General features: G+C 41.2%; 1 protein-coding gene across 5 annotated transcripts in view; it reads left to right on the top strand.

Moving 5' to 3' along the window:
• The window catches only part of lama5 (laminin, alpha 5), a 175,708-nt gene that overhangs the window by 97,333 nt on the left and 54,507 nt on the right, over positions 1–23,868 (top strand). For all 5 annotated transcript variants that reach the window (XR_013289664.1, XM_077554166.1, XM_077554157.1 and 2 more), the window contains exons 32-39: positions 1–23; positions 3,587–3,726; positions 3,961–4,076; positions 7,467–7,678; positions 9,461–9,662; positions 10,340–10,484; positions 10,690–10,830; positions 10,904–11,173. The exon at positions 1–23 is cut by the window's left edge and continues 104 nt beyond it. Coding sequence is in view for 4 of the 5 variants with exons in the window: in XM_077554166.1 (XP_077410292.1) it covers positions 1–23; positions 3,587–3,726; positions 3,961–4,076; positions 7,467–7,678; positions 9,461–9,662; positions 10,340–10,484; positions 10,690–10,830; positions 10,904–11,173 (1,249 nt within the window). In the remaining variant the exon portion in view is untranslated. The remainder of the gene's footprint in view (positions 24–3,586; positions 3,727–3,960; positions 4,077–7,466; positions 7,679–9,460; positions 9,663–10,339; positions 10,485–10,689; positions 10,831–10,903; positions 11,174–23,868) is intronic.

The raw sequence follows: 23,868 nt of genomic DNA, 5'->3' as shown, positions 1-23,868 counted from the left end.
CAATGGCGGGCACATCTGGAAAGGTAAGACACTATTGAAAATACTACATTTATGCGGTCATGTACGCTCAATTCACCATTCACAAACCACAACCAATCCACGCCCCCTAACGCCCATAACTGTTCTCCATATGGTCAGGTTCCTGACCTAAGAGAGTATACTTCCAATTGAAAGTGTAATTTTCTTTACATTAAAAGTGTTTAAAAAATGTATATAAAATATGAACAGTTTTCCCTATAAATATTGCGTGACGGGGTGGTTGGGTTGAGCTTGACCATCCTCATCTAACATGAAAAAACAACCAAAATAAGAATGTCAAAACTTCTTTCTTCTGGCTGCTCCAGAGGTTCAAATTATGTCACTTTATGTAATTTCTTTGATTTTCTTTACCGCCTGTCAGTAATTTAGAGACAAAACTAGTAAGTGTGACGGGGTGGTAAGATAAACTGAGGGACGTACACGTACATTTTTGCTAGAAATAATGTTTTTATATTTAGTAAATACATTTTATGGAATCAGTGACACACTTATACTTGTGTAATTAATAAACTTTTGACAAAAATCTTTAATGTATTTGGTGGTATTTTGGATGCAAATGCTGTTGGTCAATACAGACATGTGAAAATCGCCATGTATTAATGAAAGTGATTAAAAATATACTGCTACAAAAAAAAATAAGGAACAAAGTGTTCCCTCGATTGTTTTGAGCAGTGTATATGCTATGCATATATGTACTGCTAAAAAACAATTAAAGTAACACTAAATAGGATTTGAACTTTCAATTCATATTTTCTTAATTCTGCTAACAAAACATTGACTTACAGCTAGTTTAATGAAACCTTTGTCATGGCCTGAGGGGTCTGTATCATTTTACTGGCACTAAACAACTTTGAGGTGGATGGTGTGAACTCTGCCACACACAAAAAAAACTACAAACGTGCAGACTGCTTTACGGCATACGGCCTTTCCCCAATCGTTCCAGACAGATGTCGAGTCAAACGTCTATGTGCAATTACTGTTAAGCAGAAGCTACAAAACACTCCAAGAAACGAAGATTTTGTCTGAGACTTCAATAATAATGATGATAAAAAGCCTACCTGGAGGATTTCACTCGCTGGCGAGACGGAAGACAGGGTATTTCCAAACGACGTTGCCTTTGTGGGGACTCAGCTCTTTTTAAAAGGTAGCTTTCCATGCTCAAATAAAAAATGATGCTAATGTTAGCTATTGGAAAATTGCGTGGTAGCAATAAATAGCCATCAGCTCGATAGTTCGCCTTTCCACACTGACCCGACCAGCCACCCAACACTCAAAAGTTGTGTTCTATCTTGTTTACGAATGCTTGTGAATGCATCGCGGGAAGGGAGGGATGGGGGGACCGCGGCCGTTTGTGTGTACAATAAAGAACGTAAGATCACAACCACCGTCTGCTGTTAACATACTTGAGAAACATTACAGCGCTGTATAAAGAAAAACAGAAAATAGACACTGGGAACAATGTAATTCAGTCCAACTGCGGATGTCTTGAACGTCCGGATTTCACGATAATATGCGCTTGGCCTTATGGGAAATGAACCACATTTCAAGGGAAATTCAATGGAAAACAATACCGCTTTTGTCCAAAGGTGCCGCCATAACCAACGAAAGCCAAAAATAGCCAAATTGTTCTGCTTTGTTCCTTTAAGTTTTTTGAGCAATGTAGTACAGACGCTCCCCACCTTACGAACGAGTTACGTTCCGGACGATCGTTCGTAAGGTGAATTTGTTCGTAAGTTGCTTCAGTGCTATATTTTGTATTATAATTTATGTTTAAAGCCTATATAAGTATATTGAAGGTTTATATAAGTATGTTTAAGGCTTGTACAAGTAACCTGCATTGGTTTGTACTGAAAAAAAATTAATAAAATGGAGAGAATACGTACAGTACTGTACTGTACTACGTATGTTAGAGAGAGAGAGCGAGACACACACACAGTATGTACATGTACGTAATAAGATAAATAAAATGAAGTTTAACTTACTTTTGGAAGATGTACTCGATGCTTAAGGAGATGATGGAGGAGGAGGAAGAGGAGGATTTTATATCGTGAGAGATTCTTCGTCGTCGCTGGAATCGGCTTCAAAAGTTATCTCCTGCTTCATGGGGACCGGCGTTTCTTCCTCCTCCTCCTCGCCACGTTGCTCAGCCTCCAATGAGCTCTCACAGCGCCAATCGTCAGTATTAGCGGCGGAAAGAAGCACTACGCGCAATACAAAATCTAACTTACAGCATTTCTTTCCGAACATTTTTCGACATACTGTACGCGCAGAAATGTTCGTATGTACCGTTGTTCGTAACTCGAATGTTCGTAAGTAGGGGAGCGTCTGTATGTCACCCTTAAAAAATATAGTATTTACTCATATATCATGCTACCAACAACAATGAAATTAAAAACTTTTAAGCATTAGAAAGATATTTTGGAACATTTTTGTGCCTTAAACATTTTTATCAAACGTTGTGGACTCATCTGGTAGAATGACTCATGCTGGTATAGCTGAAATTTGATGGGAGAAAAAAAAAGACAAACGACTTTAGGCTGCGCAACCAAGACACGGTAAATGAAGACAAAAGGCTGTTGGAAACAAATTTATACAATTTTACAAAATTCTAGAGCTCAGCTGCCCTGCTTTTGTATACGTTGCCTTCGCCACCTGCCAGACCCAATAACAATCCATGGTCGCGCCATCTTATTCGGTATGTTGAAAGTGCGGTAAAAACTCTCTGGAACTCGTCTACTTGTACTGTACTCCAGTGTTGATTAAATCTACATGTAGATGAATAGTATCCAGCCCTTACCCTACTGTAAAAAGGAAAAGGCACAGCCCGGTCGTCGTCACTATGCAGTGTCAGAAGACTCTGATGGCTGTCTGAAGCAGACCGCCCCCAAGGCGGTGCCACGGGCGTCATGTGGCCGCCGACAGAGCTAAGTAGATGTGACCTTGCAAGTAGCGTGTGCGCTTGCGAAAATCTTTCCACCAACTTTCAATATTTATAATACCAGTAAATATTGTTTTTAGGGTTGAGGAGACTTCGACTGGTTGTTTGTGTACAACTTATTAAAAAAATTCAGTCACCGAGCCATGTTGACAAATGGCTCACTAGCCCAACGGCATGCAGCAGTAGCTTGAACTGAAGTGACAGTAACCAGATCAATGTTAGTGCATTTGAAGCAGCTTTCAATATCGGTCTAACTTTGCAATATCGGACCGACACAAATGCCGGCATTTTTCCTGCCTTTATCGGTTTGATAGTTATTGTGCATCCCTAGGAAAAGCACAAAATCGGAAAAAAAAGAAGAAGAAATAACCACAGGAAATTATGTAAACATGCGTGAAAACTATGTTAACTCCGCACACACATTAGACCTGTTAAAACATTTTGTATGTTAGATGTCTATTGTGCCATTTTCAAAAATATCCTCAGTAGAACCCCTTTGTATGAACCATACCTGACTCTTATCCCCAATGTGCCAGCACCCCAACGTGGCCAGGGCTGTTTGGATTGTTTTTGTTGATGTTTCGACTTTCTTCTGTGACTCTGCATCAGGCCATGCCAATGCATCCTTCTGCCCGCACGCATATGGCTGTCGAAATGTCCTGGTCTCAGAAAATCAGATCATCCTTGACGTGAGTGACCACAAGCTCTTCCTCACTGTGCAGGTTCCTGCAGATAAAACAATGTGGCTGGTGAGTTGCAATGGTAACACTGGATCCACACAATGCAACACAACTCAAAAACCCTACTGATTTAGAAATCCAATCCCAAGGCCTATGGGTCACTAATTCTTTAGTCAGCAAACAAGTATAAACCATGTTGTCATCTTTCTTGTTAAACATCCTACACACTTTGACCTCCTCCCATGCACCACCATCTCAGCGTGGTCTTTCCTGGACGTGGATGTTTTTTCCGTGTCTTTCCAGGACTATGTGTTAGTCGTGCCTGAATCCAGCTACAGCTCCAGCTACCTGAGCGAGGACCCTCTGGACAAGTCCTATGACTTCATTAGCGCCTGCGGCCTGAACAGCTTCTTCATCAGGTGAGTAGCTGAGCACTCCTAGTCTTACTACCAGTGGAACCTCAATAGCGCACCACACGATACACGTCTCCACACTTAATTAATATTCATGACGCTAACAACTGGGGGGTCAAACTCGGTGGTTCAGTCATGCTAGATGCATGTAAACAACGGTGACAGTGCACGATTCTGCGGGCTGTGTGGTACTGTGGTACTGTGCATGCATGGAGTACACACAATAAGATAGAAGCTCTATTAATATAACTCGTTTTTCACAAATTGGGGAAAAAATTGTGCCTTTGAATAGTGTAGTCTTAACCTGCATGTATGTGTTTCACAGCATTTGTGTGTTATTTGTTATTTGAAGTAATATCACTCCAAGTTGATGCTAATTTCCCGTTTGAATGGGATCCTCTATTAACTTTAGTATTAGTGCTGTGCTAGTGATGTTTTACAAACAAAGCACGTTTTGTATTTAAATTAGGGGTTTCAAAATGAGTGTGTTAAAATTGAGTTAATTTAAAGTTCCTTTAACGCCACTAATTTTTTGAACGCGCGATTAATAACCCGCCTTTACTCGGAATGCCTGTAATGGGGGAATTCCAGTCTCAGCAGACACGTCCGCGTCAAAATTTAGCAGTAATACATTTAATAATAATGTATATATTTGTGGAGACTGGGGTCAAGTTGTATTCTACAATTTTAAAAATATGCAAAATTTCACAAGTTACCAATGTCTCACAAATGCAATTATGACATCTAATCTAGTGTCAGAAAAATTACCTCAACACAAATCAATATCACACAATTTTTTATTTTAACTCATTTTTAAAAATTATTATAAAATTACTGAATCAGTGACTAAAAGATGCATTTTAACTTTTTTTTTTTACTTTTATGTTAACAAGGGTATGAAAACTTGAAAATATTTTATTGTACATTTAATAACTTCCCTTGTTATGAAGTATTTTGTTAAAAACTGATAGAGACAGATCTTCTTGCAAAAATTTAACATCTACTTGACCCTTGACAGTTTGCCTATAGGGCTGGTTGGGGAGTTGAGGATGCCACTGCCACTTTATTAAACTGGGTCTTAAAACACCTTGAAGGCAACAAAAGCCATCCAAAGTTGCTATTTGCAGATTTTTCGTCTGCTTTTAACACTATACAGTCCCACATTTTAATCGATGAACTGCTAAACAATTTCATTTCCGATTTTAACACTGTAGGCTGGATTCTTGATTTTTTAACGCAGAATGAAGGTGAATGGAGGCATGTCGGTGGAGCTGTCATCTTCCACTGGGTCACCACAGGGCTCCTTTCCCTTCTCCTCTATATTCTTCATACTGACGATTGCCGCAGTGGGCACAGATTCATGTTGAAATTTGCAGATGACTCACTAATAGTCAGTCTCCTTAAGGACAATGAGGATTCCCATGGCCATGTGGTTGATGATTTTGAGGATTAGTGTGATAAGGCCGTCCTGCAATCAAATGTACAAAAAACTAAGGAAATGTGCTTTGATTTCAGAAAGAAACCCAAAACTCCAAAAAGCAAACCATTATTAAAGGCCAGAGAGCAGACACTGTTGAGAGCTATAAATATCTTGGGACAATCTTGGACAATAAGTTAAATTTTACTTCCCACTCAGACACTCTTGAAAAAAAAAAGGGCCAGCAACGATTTTCCTGTCTGAGGAAACTTTCCACATTGATAAGTCCTTGATGATTTTATTTATTTAATTTTTGGGAGAGAGCTCAGTATTGTTCATTCTGTAATTTTACTGATTCGACATGTCATCATCATTGCTCTCTCTCTTTTTTAAAATATATTTTTATTTTGGATGTGCGTTAGTATGTGCATGTGTGCGTGCGTTTGAGTGTGTACTCATTAGTTCACCTAAAACCTATTAAAAAATCCCATACCGTTCACCTAAACCGAATATTTCAGAATCCAACTAGGGTCGTGAGGTTGTCAGAAGACTCGAGGAAGGATCAAAGAAAAGAAAGGAAAGTGAAATCCAGCAACGGCCAGACATCACCTACTACCCACCGGGTTACCAACCAGAGTTTTTCACCAAACCCAGAAACATCTAAATTCCAACAAATTAGAAAGATCTCAAGAGACCAAAGGAGAGACTGAGGAAAGAAAGGAAGGATAGATGAAGCAGGGTGAGATCCACAGGCATCAGCTTCCACCGATTCAACGACCAGAGGAAGAAGCAGATTGTGAATTTCGTTAGATGCTGGTGTGGTGGATCTGGAATGCATGAAAACCTCCACCAAAGAGGGGAGCCGTCGACCCCGGCCAGGACAGAGCAAGCACAACCCCCCAGGGGCCCCCAGGCCACGGCAGCGCCAAGGGACAAGCCCCGGGCCCCGCAGGGGCCACAGGCCGGAGAGCAAAGCCAGGAGCCAGGAGCGCCCCCCCACCCCAACACGGCCCCTGACCCCAGCCCAACGCAGCAAAAAGGGGGACGGCAGGCCTGCCAGGCACCCCACCAGCCCACACAGCCACGCCCCCCCCCCATTTTCTGCCTAATTTAGGCTTGTTTACAGTGTCTTTACTCTTCTTCTTGTAGTCTAACAAGAGACAACCTGGCATCCTGAAACAAAAATGAACTGCGTTCAAAGCCGTCTATTTGCCCCAGAATGAGCTTGTTCACAGAAATGTTCACGAAGCAAAAATGCACTACTTCAGTTCACCCAAAATATGAATGAGTTCATCAACTTGAATTCATTTATCAACTTGAATTCATTTAACTCGTCCAGGTACATTTCCCAGCTGCATAACACAGAGTTTGACCCCTATGTGCAACACTCGACTCAGAAATATTCTTTGTGCAGATTATTTTCTCTACAAAAATAAAATGTAGTGGTCTCTAATTAATTTGATGATTTGATTCCCTCACCAAACCAATTAGTTTTTCTATGTCCATCAATAACCCATTCTTCCCTCTGGGTGTCACCGTTGACAATACACTCTCCTTTCACTCACATATCAATAAGATTACTCGTAATATATTTCCATCCACGCAACATCTCTCGCCTATGCCCATCTCTCACCCCTCACGCCACTGCTATTCTTGTTCACAGCTTAATTACCTCCCGCATTGACTACTCTTGTACGGCCTTCCCTATAATTAATTTAGAATTAAATGATAAAGTTACAACCTCCAACGTGGGTGTCATATTTCAGACAACCCCCACAATGAGGAACATCTGTGATCTAGAAATACCCTTTTTAATACTCCCTAGGCATGTTTTATAGCAATTACGGTACTTTTTTTTTAAAGGTCTTTAAACTGGTAGCACACTACTGAACGTGACAAAAGCCTACATTTAGGATGCATTCACAAATAAAGTAAAGATTGATTTTTGTAATTACTGCTGCCTTTATCTCTTGCTACAGACCATCCAGCGCATCATCCTTCTGCCTCCGCTCCGCCACGTCTCTATCTGCCTTTGTCAACAATGGTGCACTACCATGTGTGTGTCATGAGGTTGGCGCCGAGAGTGACGCCTGCGAACCGTTTGGTGGCCAGTGCCGCTGCAAGCCCAACGTGATTGGTCGAGACTGCTCCATGTGCGCCACGGGGTACTGGGGCTTCCCCGATTGCAGACGTGAGTGCCCCAGCAAATCATTCCGCACCTCAATGTCCTCCTCGTTTTACTTAGTACTGCAAAGGTTTTGTCAAATAGTTGTTCAACTGCAAATGAAGGAAGGGCTTTTTTGCCAAAAGAATAATAAGACAAAAGTGTTATATTACAATTTATGTAAGGTAAAAGTGGAGTTCAAAACACAATAAAATCATTATGGAGATGCGAAGTAGACTGGGCACTGTGGGCAGAGTCTAAACAAGTAGACACATATTGTGGAGTGACCACATGGGAACCGCAAATGCTTGCTTGCTAATGCACCTAAAGATGCTGTCCTGGCTTGCATAACATAAGAACATTTTTTAATACTTATTTTATGGTGAGCAAGTTGAAAAGGGCTCAGCAGCTAAGCCTTTAATTGTCCACATGGACAGGACAATATACAAACCCCAATTGCAATGAAGTTGGGATATACAGTAATTTCTGGACTACAAAGCGCACCTGACTATAAGCCGGGCTAGCTAAATTTGGGGAATACTTGAGTTTGCTACACATATAAGCAGCACCTGGGTGTAAGCCGCAGTTGTTTTTAATGTTACCACACCGGGTTCCCGCTACTTTCTTTTCCATAATAAGGGCGCAAATTGTCTCGCTCTTGTTCTGTTTCTCCTACTGTATTTGGGCACTTAATAGTGCGTTCCCTTGTGATCTGATGAATAAACCGCACCTTTGTATTAGCTGCAGGGTCAAATGCAAGTGAAAAAAGTAGCGGCTTGTAGAAATTACTGTAATGTAAAATGTTTAAACACACACCTGTAGATCTGTAGCAAAATATTTGTTTTTCCCTCTAGGGACTCTTGACGATTTCCCTCTCGTGTAAGCTTTGATTTTCTTTTCTTTTTTCACCAAACATTTTACAGAAAAAACTAATTTTTTCTCATGTTGAAGCCAAGGAAATTTGCCAAACAACTCAGATTTAATTTCACCCTGGGGAAGTGTTGAGGTCACTCACCAGGGGTTGCAAATTCCACACACTAATGCTAATGATTTTAATTTTGCAATATTTTGAATTTGTCTTATCTTCATTCTCATTCGTCTCACTCAGACCAATCAGGTTAAGGTTATGATCTCTTATTAGGTCATCAACTAGCAAGGTCTTTCGAAGAAAGTGATCTAATATTCATAAGACCGAGTTTTTATACAGTAGGTTGATCTGAGCTATTTAACATAACAGAATTCCTAGTCATAATATTAATAACATTGCATTGCCTGCATACCATTTCGTATCCAGAGCCGCGATATTTGCGGCATGAGTTTGGTTTGTTACGGTAGGATTATCTGATAAATAATTATCGTCTCGTGAGTAATTAATTAGAAGTAGGCATAGTTTCAACGATATTACAGACCCCGGGAGAATCGTGAACTGCCACCTCCGCAGAAAACAAATCAGTATGTGGTGCAGCAATAGCTAGTGAATCTATATGTTAAGCGCAGCTCTAGCCTGAAGCCTCTCTCTAGCAAACGCTGCGTAGCGACTCGGAAGAGACCGCATCCCCATTGTGCCTTGGAACACTTTTTTGATGAGCAATTAGTCGACTTCAAACTTAAAACATTGATTTGTAGTCGTAAAGCCATCTAATTGGTTCAAATCAGTTATTTGCACATTTTTATGGTTATTATAAAATTATTCTTAGAATTTGGTGATTTTAATGTATATTCCTCATTTGTGTTCATATTTTTAACAAGAAACTACTCCCTACTTAGAGCCCGTCACCTGATTGGTCACTGTGTTGTTACCTGTGCTAGAGTGCAATTGTGGTACCAGGCTGTGTGAGCCTTTGTCGGGTGAATGCATCTGCCCACCACGGACCCTTCTGCCCGAGTGTACCCAGTGCGAGCCGCAGACATTTGGCTGCCATCCGCTGGTTGGCTGTGAGGTGTGCAACTGCTCCCAGCTTGGAATCGTGGCGCCCAATTTCAGTTGTGATACGCTCAGTGGACAGTGCAGGTGAGAATATGTGTGATGCTTTTTTTAAATGTCCAAGAAAAACACAAATTGTAGGACTAATTTGTGGTTCTAGTGGTGCTAGTGAATCCACTACTAAGTGGTCAGTCCCACAGCAGAGGATGAAAAAGGGCTAAGCTAAGCAAGCTAGCTGTAACAGAAGAGTTGGCATCTTTTTTCTTTTATAACTCATTCAACCAAACTCATTATGTTTTTTTCTGCTAGAACATACAAAAGGTATTGATACAGCTTCTGACATGAAGAGGTCTCTTAAAGCAATGGTAGTTCTTACAAAAACGGCCAGCAGGTGGCAGCAGAGTATAAGCGATCAGCCAAGGCCATGTTGCAACAAGCTCTTTTTCCCATTATTTTCAACAGGTTTATGAATAATGATGAAACTTAGCTACATTCTCATGCTAATTGCTGCAAAAAAGAAACAGATACAAATGAGACTCTTATGTTTCTTTTGGTAGGTTCCATGTTTTTATAGTAATAGAACAGAGTATTCTGCGGATCTTGCAAATCTTGCAACAGTCAAAATCTAGTAAAATAGCCGGGAGGGAAGGGAGTTGCTTCAATGGAAATTGCTGGGAGTGAATGAGTTTTTGCAAAAAGACTTAGGACAACACTAGCCTGAGTTGGTGTGAGAAAAATACTTATTGTTATATAATGCATTTCAGATGCAAGAACAACGTGGTGGGTCGCCAATGTGACCGCTGTGCATCTGGCTTCCACGGTTACCCAAACTGCCAACCATGTGACTGTAATGAGGCAGGAACCGAGGAAGAAGTGTGCAACTCCTTCACAGGACAATGTCTGTGCAAGGTGAGCATGAAACAAAACAGACAATTCTTTCCATCTAAAGTTTTTTTTGTTTGTTTGTTTTTGCTGGCATTACATTCTAATATGAGTTGATCGCTGAACTAGCTCTTGTGGTTTTATGCAACCTTAAAGGAAAAAAAGTTGCTGCACTTATTTTGTATTATGGTGACAAATTATGCAATGTGTCTCCCCACACTGCCACCATCAGGAGAACGTCCAGGGTTCTCGATGTGACCAGTGTAAGGTTGGTACATTCCACTTGGACCCAACCAACCCCAAAGGTTGCACCAGCTGCTTCTGCTTCCGTGCCACGGATCGCTGCAGGAGTTCAGAAAAGGGACACAGCGAGGTAGATCAAATTAAACGCCCTCCCCTTTAGTGTGATTATTCACATTCCCGCCATGTTCTTCTTATTCCGAAAGATCATGAACATGGAAGGCTGGGTGCTACTCAGTGCTGACAAACAAGAAGTGCCAGTTAACGTGTATCCAGATCAGGACCTGGTGGAGGCCGACCTTAGCGACATTCCTGATGTGTACCAGGACCTTCACTGGTATGCGCCCAAGACTTACCTGGGAGACAAGGTGTCATCATACGGAGGTTACCTGAGATATCGTCTTCACTCCCAGACCATGAGAGGAGACGTCTTGTCTCCTCCTGCAGAACCTCCTAGACCTGACATCATCCTCAAGGTACACACACACTGCCATTACACATAATTCCTAGTGGGGACATCCCATTGATATAATGCATTTCCTAACCCCTAACCTTAACTATCATAGCTGATTGCCTAATCCTAACCCATACCGTAACCCAGGGATAGGCAAGTTTGGTCCTAGAGAGCTGCAGTCCTGCATGTTTTTGATGTCTCCCTCCTTCAACATAGCTGAGAGGCTCCTGCAGAACGTAATGATGAGCTGATGATTTGAAACACCTGGGTTTGGAGACAGGAGACACCGAAAACATGCAGGACTGCGGCTCTCTAGAACTGAACTTGCCTATCCCTGCACTAATCCCAACCAAAATCCAATTCAAACCTAAATTCTAAAACCAAGTCTTGACCCTCAAAAAGAGGTATTGAGTTGTGAGGACCAGCCAAAATGTCCCCACAAAGCACCTGTGGTCCCCACACTGATAGTAAAAACCCGGAATATGGTCCTCCAAGATTACACATACACAATGCATTTCCTAGCATTTTACCCTAACCTTGACCCATCATAGCTGATTGCCTAATTCTAACCTTAGCCCTAACACACATATATACACACATACACACGCACGCACGCACGCACGCACGCACGCACACACACAAAATACACGCACACACGTTTGTGGTACTATCTCTGTGGGGACATAATGCATTTCCTAGCCCTTAACCCTAACCCCAACCATCACAAATTATTGCCTAACCACAACCCTAACCTCAACTATAACCCAGTTCAAACCTAAACTCTAGTGGTGCAACGGATCATCATTGATCCGTGCACGGTTCGGATCAGGCCCGATCCATGGATTGGCTGGTTCGGGGAAAAAAAACAAAAAACTAAGTGCGCATTCACAGTCGATAACATTCTGACATGACATGTCAAGGAAGCTGAAACATACTCAATGTAACAGGCTAAGCCTAACTTCAAAATAAAGTTTACCAAATACAGTAATACATTGACGGCAATGCAAATAGCCTTACATTTACTTACTTTTACTTTGAAGTTCGCCCACATCGTGGCGTGACGGCTAGCTTGATTTCCCTTTTAGACGTTTCTTTGATTAACATTGTAGTTGCACAACGCTATCCCGAACTCATATTCAGTCGCTAATTTAGGTCGCTAAGAAACCACTAATTAATTATGCCGTCATTGTATGAAACGGCAGAAGTCTCCAACGTAAGTGGCTAGCGGGTAGCTGTTAGCATGACCAACGAGTGTCTGGCTGCCGGCTGGTAAGTAAATTTGACAGCTGATTCCTGACTTACTTAAATTATTTTTCAATATTCTGGACCAATGCTGCTTTGTAATTCACTCACCATGTTTAAAGGAAGGGAATGTGCCTTAAATTGCACGTTGAGGTCTTTTCATTATTAAATAAATAAATAAAACATAAATATAACTTTGTCTTAATTTATTTTATAAAACATTTTTGCTTAAAAAAGAAAAACGTTCAACTCAAAATGTTAAACTTTTTTTTTTTACTAGAAAAAGCGCTTGACAAAATTAATGAAGACAAAGTACTATTTATCTTTTTTTTTTGCTGATCCGAAAAACGATCCGATCCGTGACTCAAATCCGTGATCCGATCCGAACCTTGACTTTTGTGATCCGTTGCACCACTACTAAACTTTAAAACAAAGTCTTGACCCTCAAAAAGACGCATAAAGTTGTGGGGCCCTCTAAAATGGCCCCACAAGGATCAATTTGGGCCAATCGCAAAAAAATTTTTAAAAAATTATACGTTTTTTTTTAAATTGTTTTTTTATGCAAGAGCATACAGAAGGCTTTGATGTAGCTTCTGACATGAAGAGAAAGCTTAAAGCAATGGTAGTTATTCCAAAAAACAGCCAGTAGGTGTCAGCAGAGTATAAGTGATCTGCCAGGACCATGTTGCAACAAGCTGTTTTTCTGAACGTTTTCAACAGGAATGTGAATCATGATGAAACTGAGCTATATTCTAATGCTAATTGCTGCAAAACGGAAACGAATATAAATATACTTTTATCCCTTATGAAGGAGGGACTCTAATCTTTCTTTTGGTAGGTTCCATGTGTACGTGATAAGGGAGTGTGCAGTTTTATTTTTCAGCCACACGTGCCAGTAATGATGCAAAATTCTATTTTCTGCATTCAAGCAGTTTTAAGGTAACGCACCGCATAATTTGGAAGCAACAGTAACGTCTGCTCCCCTATTTGCACCGCAGTTAAGTCGAGTTGATTGCCTAAAGTTAGACCAACTCAACAGAGTTTTCAATTAACTCTGCCTTGCACCTGCACGACTCCAGTTTGAGCGACAAGTCAGCGCCATTTTAATCCTTCTCTTTTCCTTCTTGCTTATCATGGCAGACATTGCCAGACAAAATGAGTTTTGGGCCCATGAAGGCATTTTCACTCAGAAGAGACTGGTCAGCAGTAACATGCTTCAAATGCTGTCTTCAAAAGACGTGTTGTCACTTTGTTGGTTTCAATACAAACTTCAATCAAATGTTCAATTTTCATAGGTGGGCAAAACCATCGTTACACTGGTCCATCATTGACAGATAACCAACCACATTTGGGCAAGTGCTTTCGCTTTTTCGCCGAGTACTTTGACGCAAATCCTCAAAAAATACATGGACTGACCAGACGGTCCTTTTCAATCCATGTATTTTTTCGAGGTGTCGCCTCATAAAGCACATGCTGAACATGTTGAACCACTTGCCAAAAGGTGGTGATTCGTCAATGAGGGGCCGATGTCACGTTAAATTTATTATGGGACTGCTTTGCGTAGCAAGCAGCACATATTACTATCCTACAGAAAGGGGTTTATTGTTGCGTAAATTATTATTATATCATCTTCCACCGATTTTTTCGCTAAAATGCGGCCCGTACCGTAGATCGCACCGGGACAAATGAGGTATCAAACGATGCGGCTCGATCGGACTCGGTGCGGCATTATTTTTCTAGGAATTCCCACTTACCATGGCGACGCAATACCCCAAAAACTACCCCAAAAAGTGCCATAGGAATGAATGGGAAATGGAAAGAAAAAATCACCTTTTTCCAAGACACGCTGTGCACGCATACGTTATCCGACCGATACGAATTTTAGCTCATTTTGTAGGAATTTTTCCCATCTTTAGCTCAGTGTCGAAATATTTTTTAAGGAATGAAAGCTCTCCCCTCTCTGCGGGTTCAGAGACAGTGAGTCATATAGCATTTTAACACACTCTGTTTTAGCAATTAGCCAGAGTGCCGGGAACCAACAAATCTCTTGCCAAAAGTCAAAAGTTTCACTTCAACTCGTCACCATGGCCACAATCTTTTGTCACTAGACGTCAAATTCTCACATTTTGTAGTCACGAGTGTCTTCTTTCAGACAAACTAACTTTTATTTGGCTAAGGTGTCATTTAGTACCTTTATTTTCCCTTTAAGCGAGTAGAAGTTGGACTCTCTCGCCTATCTCTCCCATGTTAATTTGGGCGACTTTTTCCTCTTCATTTTTTTGTTTTCAACCTGCTCTCATTTGGTCATTTTTTCATCCGATTAAAAAAATGAGAACATGCTCGTGTTCCCCAAACCCTTGCCGTTCTAACGAGCCATTTCTTGAATCTGTATCTTGAAGAGTTAAGTCGTGGGAGGCTCTTCTTTGAGGTGTGCGTCTCTCATTCAATCTCAATGCAATGTGGGTGCGTGACGTCACTTCAACTCGTCACCATGGCCACAATCTTTGCTCACTAGACATCTAATTCTCACATTTTGTAGTCACGAGTGTCTTCTTTCAGACAAACTAACTTTTATTTGGCTAAGGTGTCATTTAGTACCTTTATTTTCACCTTAAGCAGGAGAAGTCGGACTAATTCGCCTGTCTTTTACATGTTAAATTCAGGCGCCTTTCGCTCTTCATTTCTGATAAATCATAAGTTTTCAACCTGCTCTCATTTGGTCATTTATCATCCAATTAAAATAATGAGGACATGCTCGTGTTCCCCAAACCCTTGCCGTTCTAACGAGCCATTTCTTGAATCTGTATCTTGAACCGTTAAGTCGTGAGAGGCTTTTGTTCCAGGGGTGCGTCTGTCATACAATCTGAATGGAAAGTGGGGCGCGTGACGGCTCCAAGTCAAAAATGTATGTGCGCTCTTAAAGTGACAGTGACATATTTTTAGATTATGGTTAACTTCCACATTTCTTGACCGATTCCAGTCATTTAAATTTTAAACTGTTCAGCTCATTTACATTTTTTGAAATACATTTTCAGGGACAGTGAGATACTTTTAGTTGATGTTGATTATGGTTAACTTCCACATTTCTTGAGTGATTCCAGTGGTTTGAATTTTAAACTGTTCAGCTCATTTACAAAAGTCAGCAGTCCCATTCAAAATTTCCGCGGGAATTTTTATGGGACTGCTTTGCGAAGCAAGCAGGCACATATTAGTATTCTACCTAGGACAGTGGTTTATTTTTGTTGTTATTATGGGACTGCTTTGCGAAGCAAGCAGGCACATATTAGTATTCTACCTAGGACAGTGGTTTATTTTTCTTGTCGTTATTATGGGACTGCTTTGCGAAGCAAGCAGGCACATATTAGTATTCTACCTAGGACAGTGGTTTATTTTTCTTGTCGTTATTATTATTATATATTATTCCACGATTTTTCCGCTAAAATGCGGCCCGTACCGTACATCGCACCGGCACAAATGAGGTATCAAACGATGCGGCTCGATCTGACTCGCTGCACTGTTATTTTTCTAAGAATTCCCAGTTACCATGGCGACGCTATTCCCAAAAAACTCCCAATTTAACTCACCATTGGGAATGAATGGGAAAAAAATCACACTTCAAGCACCTTTTTCCAAGACACGCTGCGCGCGCATACGTTATCCGACCGATACGAATTTTAGCTCATTTTGTAGGAATTTTTCCCATCTTTAGCTCAGTGTCGAAATCTTTTTTAAGGAATGAAAGCCCCCCCCCCCCCCTGTTCGGGTTCAAAGACAGTGGCTGAATTAGCTTTCTCACACACTCTGTTGGCTAATTAGCCATCCAGTGCCGGGAACCAAATAATGTATTTGAAAAAATTTCACTTCAACTCGTCACCATGGCCACAATCTTTTGTCACTAGACGTCAAATTCTCACATTTTGTAGTCACGAGTGTCTTCTTTCAGACAAACTAACTTTTATTTGGTTAAGGTGTCATTTAGTACCTTTATTTTCCCTTTAAGCTCGGACAAGTCGGACCAACTCGCCTATCTCTGCCATGTTAATTTCAGGCGCCTTCCTCTCTCCATTTCTGATAAATCATAAGTTTTCAACCTGCTCTCATTTGGTCATTTTTTATCCGATTAAGAAAATGAGAACATGCTCGTGTTCCCCAAACCCTTGCCGTTCTAACGAGCCCTTTCTTGAATCTGTATCTTCAACCGTTAAGTCGTGAGAGGCTCTTCTTTGAGGTGTGCGTCTCTCATTCAATCTCAATGCAATGTGGGTGCGTGACGTCACTTCAACTCGTCACCATGGCAACAATCTTTTGTCACTAGACGTCAAATTCTCACATTTTGTAGTCACGAGTGTCTTCTTTCAGACAAACTAACTTTTATTTGGCTAAGGTGTCATTTAGTACCTTTATTTTCCCTTTAAGCTCGGACAAGTCGGACCAACTCGCCTATCTCTGCCATGTTAATTTCAGGCGCCTTCCTCTCTCCATTTCTGATAAATCATAAGTTTTCAACCTCTCTCATTTGGTCATTTTTTATCCGATTAAGAAAATGAGAACATGCTCGTGTTCCCCAAACCCTTGCCGTTCTAACGAGCCATTTCTTGAATATGTATCTTCAACCGTTAAGTCGTGAGAGGCTTTTGTTGAAGGGGTGCTTCTCTCATGCAATCTCAATGGAATGTGGGGCGCGTGACGGCTCCAAGTCAAATGTGCGTGCGTGAATGTGCATGTTTCTTAAAGGGACAGTAAGATACTTTTAGTTGATGTTGATTATAGTTAACTTCCACATTTCTTGAGCGATTCCAGTGGTTTAAATTTTAAACTGTTCAGCTCATTTACATTTTTTTATGGACAGTAAGATACTTTTAGTTGATGTTGATTATGGTTAACTTCCACATTTCTTGAGCGATTCCAGTGGTTTAAATTTTAAACTGTTCAGCTCATTACCAAAGAGTCAGCAGTCCCATTCAAAATTTCCGCGGGAATTTTTCTAGTTATGGGACTGCTTGCGGAGCAAGCAGGCACATATTGTTATTCTACCTAGGACAGTGGTTTATTTTTATGGGACTGCTTGCGGAGCAAGCAGGCACATATTGTTATTCTACCTAGGACAGTGGTTTATTTTTGTTGTTAATATTATTATTATATATTATTCCAGCGATTTTTCCGCTAAAATGCGGCCCGTACCGTACATCGCACCGGCACAAATGAGGTATCAAACGATGCGGCTCGATCTGACTCGCTGCGCTATTATTTTTCTAAGAATTCCCAGTTACCATGGCGACGCTATTCCCAAAAAACTCCCAAATTAACTCCCCATTGGGAATGAATGGGAAAAAAATCACACTTCAAGCACCTTTTTCCAAGACACGCTGCGCGCGCATACGTTATCCGACCGATACGAATTTTAGCTCATTTTGTAGGAATTTTTCCCATCTTTAGCTCAGTGTCGAAATCTTTTTTAAGGAATGAAAGCCCCCCCCCCCTGTTCGGGTTCAAAGACAGTGGCTGAATTAGCTTTCTCACACACTCTGTTGGCTAATTAGCCATCCAGTGCCGGGAACCAAATAATGTATTACAAAAAATTTCACTTCAACTCGTCACCACTGCCACAATCTTTTGTCACTAGACGTCAAATTCTCACATTTTGTAGTCACGAGTGTCTTCTTTCAGACAAACTAACTTTTATTTGGTTAAGGTGTCATTTAGTACCTTTATTTTCCCTTTAAGCTCGGACAAGTCGGACCAACTCGGCTATCTCTGCCATGTTAATTTCAGGCGCCTTCCTCTCTCCATTTCTGATAAATCATAAGTTTTCAACCTGCTCTCATTTGGTCATTTTTTATCCGATTAAGAAAATGAGAACATGCTCGTGTTCCCCAAACCCTTGCCGTTCTAACGAGCCCTTTCTTGAATCTGTATCTTCAACCGTTAAGTCGCGAGAGGCTTTTGTTGAAGGGGTGCTTCTCTCATTCAATCTCAATGCAATGTGGGTGCGTGACGTCACTTCAACTCGTCACCATGGCAACGATCTTTTGTCACTAGACGTCAAATTCTCACATTTTGTAGTCACGAGTGTCTTCTTTCAGACAAACTAACTTTTATTTGGCTAAGGTGTCATTTAGTACCTTTATTTTCACCTTAAGCAAGAGAAGTCGGACTAATTCGCCTGTCTTGTACATGTTAATTTCAGGCGCCTTCCTCTCTCCATTTCTGATAAATCATAAGTTTTCAACCTGCTCTCATTTGGTCATTTTTTATCCGATTAAGAAAATGAGAACATGCTCGTGTTCCCCAAACCCTTGCCGTTCTAACGAGCCCTTTCTTGAATCTGTATCTTCAACCGTTAAGTCGCGAGAGGCTTTTGTTGAAGGGGTGCTTCTCTCATTCAATCTCAATGCAATGTGGGTGCGTGACGTCACTTCAACTCGTCACCATGGCAACGATCTTTTGTCACTAGACGTCAAATTCTCACATTTTGTAGTCACGAGTGTCTTCTTTCAGACAAACTAACTTTTATTTGGCTAAGGTGTCATTTAGTACCTTTATTTTCACCTTAAGCAAGAGAAGTCGGACTAATTCGCCTGTCTTGTACATGTTAATTTCAGGCGCCTTCCTCTCTCCATTTCTGATAAATCATAAGTTTTCAACCTGCTCTCATTTGGTCATTTTTTATCCGATTAAGAAAATGAGAACATGCTCGTGTTCCCCAAACCCTTGCCGTTCTAACGAGCCCTTTCTTGAATCTGTATCTTCAACCGTTAAGTCGCGAGAGGCTTTTGTTGAAGGGGTGCTTCTCTCATTCAATCTCAATGCAATGTGGGGCGCGTGACGTCTCCAAGTCAAATGTGTGTGCGTGAAAGTGCATTTTTCTTAAAGGGACAGTGAGATACTTTTAGTTGATGTTGATTATAGTTAACTTCCACATTTCTTGAGCGATTCCAGTGGTTTAAATTTTAAACTGTTCAGCTCATTTACATTTTTTTAAATACATGTTCAGGGACAGTGAGATACTTTTAGTTGATGTTGATTATGGTTAACTTCCACATTTCTTGAGCGATTCCAGTGGTTTAAATTTTAAACTGTTCAGCTCATTACCAAAGAGTCAGCAGTCCCATTCAAAATTTCCGCGGGAATTTTTCTAGTTATTATTATTATATATTATTCCACGATTTTTCCGCTAAAATGCGGCCCGTACCGTACATCGCACCGGCACAAATGAGGTATCAAACGATGCGGCTCGATCTGACTCGCTGCGCTATTATTTTTCTAAGAATTCCCAGTTACCATGGCGACGCTATTCCCAAAAAACTCCCAAATTAACTCCCCATTGGGAATGAATGGGAAAAAAATCACACTTCAAGCACCTTTTTCCAAGACACGCTGCGCGCGCATACGTTATCCGACCGATACGAATTTTAGCTCATTTTGTAGGAATTTTTCCCATCTTTAGCTCAGTGTCGAAATCTTTTTTAAGGAATGAAAGCCCCCCCCCCCTGTTCGGGTTCAAAGACAGTGGCTGAATTAGCTTTCTCACACACTCTGTTGGCTAATTAGCCATCCAGTGCCGGGAACCAAATAATGTATTTGAAAAAATTTCACTTCAACTCGTCACCATGGCCACAATCTTTTGTCACTAGACGTCAAATTCTCACATTTTGTAGTCACGAGTGTCTTCTTTCAGACAAACTAACTTTTATTTGGTTAAGGTGTCATTTAGTACCTTTATTTTCCCTTTAAGCTCGGACAAGTCGGACCAACTCGCCTATCTCTGCCATGTTAATTTCAGGCGCCTTCCTCTCTCCATTTCTGATAAATCATAAGTTTTCAACCTGCTCTCATTTGGTCATTTTTTATCCGATTAAGAAAATGAGAACATGCTCGTGTTCCCCAAACCCTTGCCGTTCTAACGAGCCATTTCTTGAATATGTATCTTCAACCGTTAAGTCGTGAGAGGCTTTTGTTGAAGGGGTGCTTCTCTCATGCAATCTCAATGGAATGTGGGGCGCGTGACGGCTCCAAGTCAAATGTGCGTGCGTGAATGTGCATGTTTCTTAAAGGGACAGTAAGATACTTTTAGTTGATGTTGATTATAGTTAACTTCCACATTTCTTGAGCGATTCCAGTGGTTTAAATTTTAAACTGTTCAGCTCATTTACATTTTTTTATGGACAGTAAGATACTTTTAGTTGATGTTGATTATGGTTAACTTCCACATTTCTTGAGCGATTCCAGTGGTTTAAATTTTAAACTGTTCAGCTCATTACCAAAGAGTCAGCAGTCCCATTCAAAATTTCCGCGGGAATTTTTCTAGTTATTATATATTATTCCACGATTTTTCCGCTAAAATGCGGCCCGTACCGTACATCGCACCGGCACAAATGAGGTATCAAACGATGCGGCTCGATCTGACTCGCTGCGCTATTATTTTTCTAAGAATTCCCAGTTACCATGGCGACGCTATTCCCAAAAAACTCCCAAATTAACTCCCCATTGGGAATGAATGGGAAAAAAATCACACTTCAAGCACCTTTTTCCAAGACACGCTGCGCGCGCATACGTTATCCGACCGATACGAATTTTAGCTCATTTTGTAGGAATTTTTCCCATCTTTAGCTCAGTGTCGAAATCTTTTTTAAGGAATGAAAGCCCCCCCCCCTGTTCGGGTTCAAAGACAGTGGCTGAATTAGCTTTCTCACACACTCTGTTGGCTAATTAGCCATCCAGTGCCGGGAACCAAATAATGTATTTGAAAAAATTTCACTTCAACTCGTCACCATGGCCACAATCTTTTGTCACTAGACGTCAAATTCTCACATTTTGTAGTCACGAGTGTCTTCTTTCAGACAAACTAACTTTTATTTGGTTAAGGTGTCATTTAGTACCTTTATTTTCCCTTTAAGCTCGGACAAGTCGGACCAACTCGCCTACCTCTGCCATGTTAATTTCAGGCGCCTTCCTCTCTCCATTTCTGATAAATCCTAAGTTTTCAACCTGCTCTCATTTGGTCATTTTTTATCCGATTAAGAAAATGAGAACATGCTCGTGTTCCCCAAACCCTTGCCGTTCTAACGAGCCATTTCTTGAATCTGTATCTTCAACCGTTAAGTCGTGAGAGGCTCTTCTTTGAGGTGTGCGTCTCTCATTCAATCTCAATGCAATGTGGGTGCGTGACGTCACTTCAACTCGTCACCATGGCAACAATCTTTTGTCACTAGACGTCAAATTCTCACATTTTGTAGTCACGAGTGTCTTCTTTCAGACAAACTAACTTTTATTTGGCTAAGGTGTCATTTAGTACCTTTATTTTCCCTTTAAGCTCGGACAAGTCGGACCAACTCGCCTATCTCTGCCATGTTAATTTCAGGCGCCTTCCTCTCTCCATTTCTGATAAATCATAAGTTTTCAACCTGCTCTCATTCGGTCATTTTTTATCCGATTAAGAAAATGAGAACATGCTCGTGTTCCCCAAACCCTTGCCGTTCTAACGAGCCATTTCTTGAATCTGTATCTTCAACCGTTAAGTCGTGAGAGGCTTTTGTACAAGGGATGCTTCTCTCATGCGATCTCAATGGAATGTGGGGCGCGTGACGTCTCCAAGTCAAATGTGCGTGCGTGAATGTACATGTTTCTTAAAGGGACAGTAAGATACTTTTAGTTGATGTTGATTATAGTTAACTTCCACATTTCTTGACCGATTCCAGTGGTTTAAATTTTAAACTGTTCAGCTCATTTACATTTTTTTATGGACAGTAAGATAATTTTAGTTGATGTTGATTATGGTTAACTTCCACATTTCTTGAGCGATTCCAGTGGTTTAAATTTTAAACTGTTCAGCTCATTACCAAAGAGTCAGCAGTCCCATTCAAAATTTCCGCGGGAATTTTTCTAGTTCTAGTTTTTATTTTTTAATCTTCCACCGATTTTTCCGCTTAAATGCGGCCCGTACCGTAGATCGCACCGGGACAAATGAGGTATCAAACGATGCGGCTCGATCGGACTCGGTGCGGCATTATTTTTCTAGGAATTCCCACTTACCATGGCGACGCAATACCCCAAAAACTACCCCAAAAAGTGCCATAGGAATGAATGGGAAATGGAAAGACAAAATCACACATCAAGCACCTTTTTCCAAGACACGCTGCGCACGCATACGTTATCCGACCGATACGAATTTTAGCTCATTTTGTAGGAATTTTTCCCATCTTTAGCTCAGTGTCGAAATCTTTTTTAAGGAATGAAAGCTCTCCCCCCTGTGCGGGTTCAAAGACAGTGAGTGATAGAGCATTTTAACACACAGAGTGGCGGGAACAAAGAAAAGTCTACTTCTATTTGGAAAAGTTTCACTTCAACTCGTCACCATGGCCACAATCTTTGCTCACTAGACATCAAATTCTCACATTTTGTAGTGACGAGTGTCTTCTTTCAGACAAACTAACTTTTATTTGGCTAAGGTGTCATTTAGTACCTTTATTTTCACCTTAACTCTTTTACTGCCAAAGACGTTAAATGACGTTCTGCAAAAACCTACGGAGGAGCTCCAAAGACGTTAAAAGACGTCCTCCCATTTTTTTTTTTTTTTTTTTTTTTGAAACGGGTGCTGGGAAGGCTTGCGGAGCTGTCCTGAAAGTTTTAAGCAGGTCTCGTGAGCCTAATGACTGTTTTTGGCCCCTAGAGGGCAGCGATGACTCTCTTTTGACAAGATCGGGTGGGCATCAGTAGAGGCGGAGCTAGAGCGTCGAGCAGGAGATCAGAATGGAAAACAAAGGAAAAATGGCGGCCGGTCGCGAGGAGCTCACGCCAGAGCCGGTTTTTTTCAAAGACCAAAAGCATCGCTAAAAGAGCACATTGTTGACGACGATGATCATCATCAATGATGAAGATGATGGTGACTCCGTGGTTGGAAAGCATTGATGCGGCAGTAGAAGACGTTAGATGGAGCTAGATGGAGGAGGGAACGGGCAATGGTGAGCGTTTGCAAGCAGCTCTACACTTACAAGACAAAAGACATCGACCAACGCTAAAAGAGTACATTGATGACGACGATGGTCATCATCGATGATGATGAAGGTGAATCCGAGCTTGACGGCGAAATTGGAACCGCTGACGCGGCGGCTATGACGGTGTCGTAACGCGGAGCGCAACCGAGCACGCACAGGCGGACGTTCGATCGGACGACGGAGAGTGCCCCGAGTCCAATGCATATTCATCGGAGGAAGTGTGTACAGTCTGCTACTTGCTTTTTATTCCCCGGAAAAAAAGGCCGTCAAGAAAGTGTAACGTTTGCACGCAAAACGGACCAATGCGAAAGTGAAAGTAAACTGTGTGCGAGTCCTGGCGTCTTCCTTGTACGCAGGAGAGCGTTACAAAAAGAAAAACTGTATTTGAAACATCCACATAATTGTAAGTAGTACCACAGTTGCACCCATTTGTAAATAGTTTGCGAAATTGTTTTGTCAAATTGTTACACTGTTGAATGGA

Source organism: Vanacampus margaritifer, chromosome 1, assembly GCF_051991255.1.
Source record: "Vanacampus margaritifer isolate UIUO_Vmar chromosome 1, RoL_Vmar_1.0, whole genome shotgun sequence".
Taxonomy (NCBI): Eukaryota; Metazoa; Chordata; class Actinopteri; order Syngnathiformes; family Syngnathidae; genus Vanacampus; species Vanacampus margaritifer.
The sequence above is the reverse complement of the archived record's forward strand: the minus strand, read 5'-3'. Positions and strand labels throughout refer to the sequence as shown.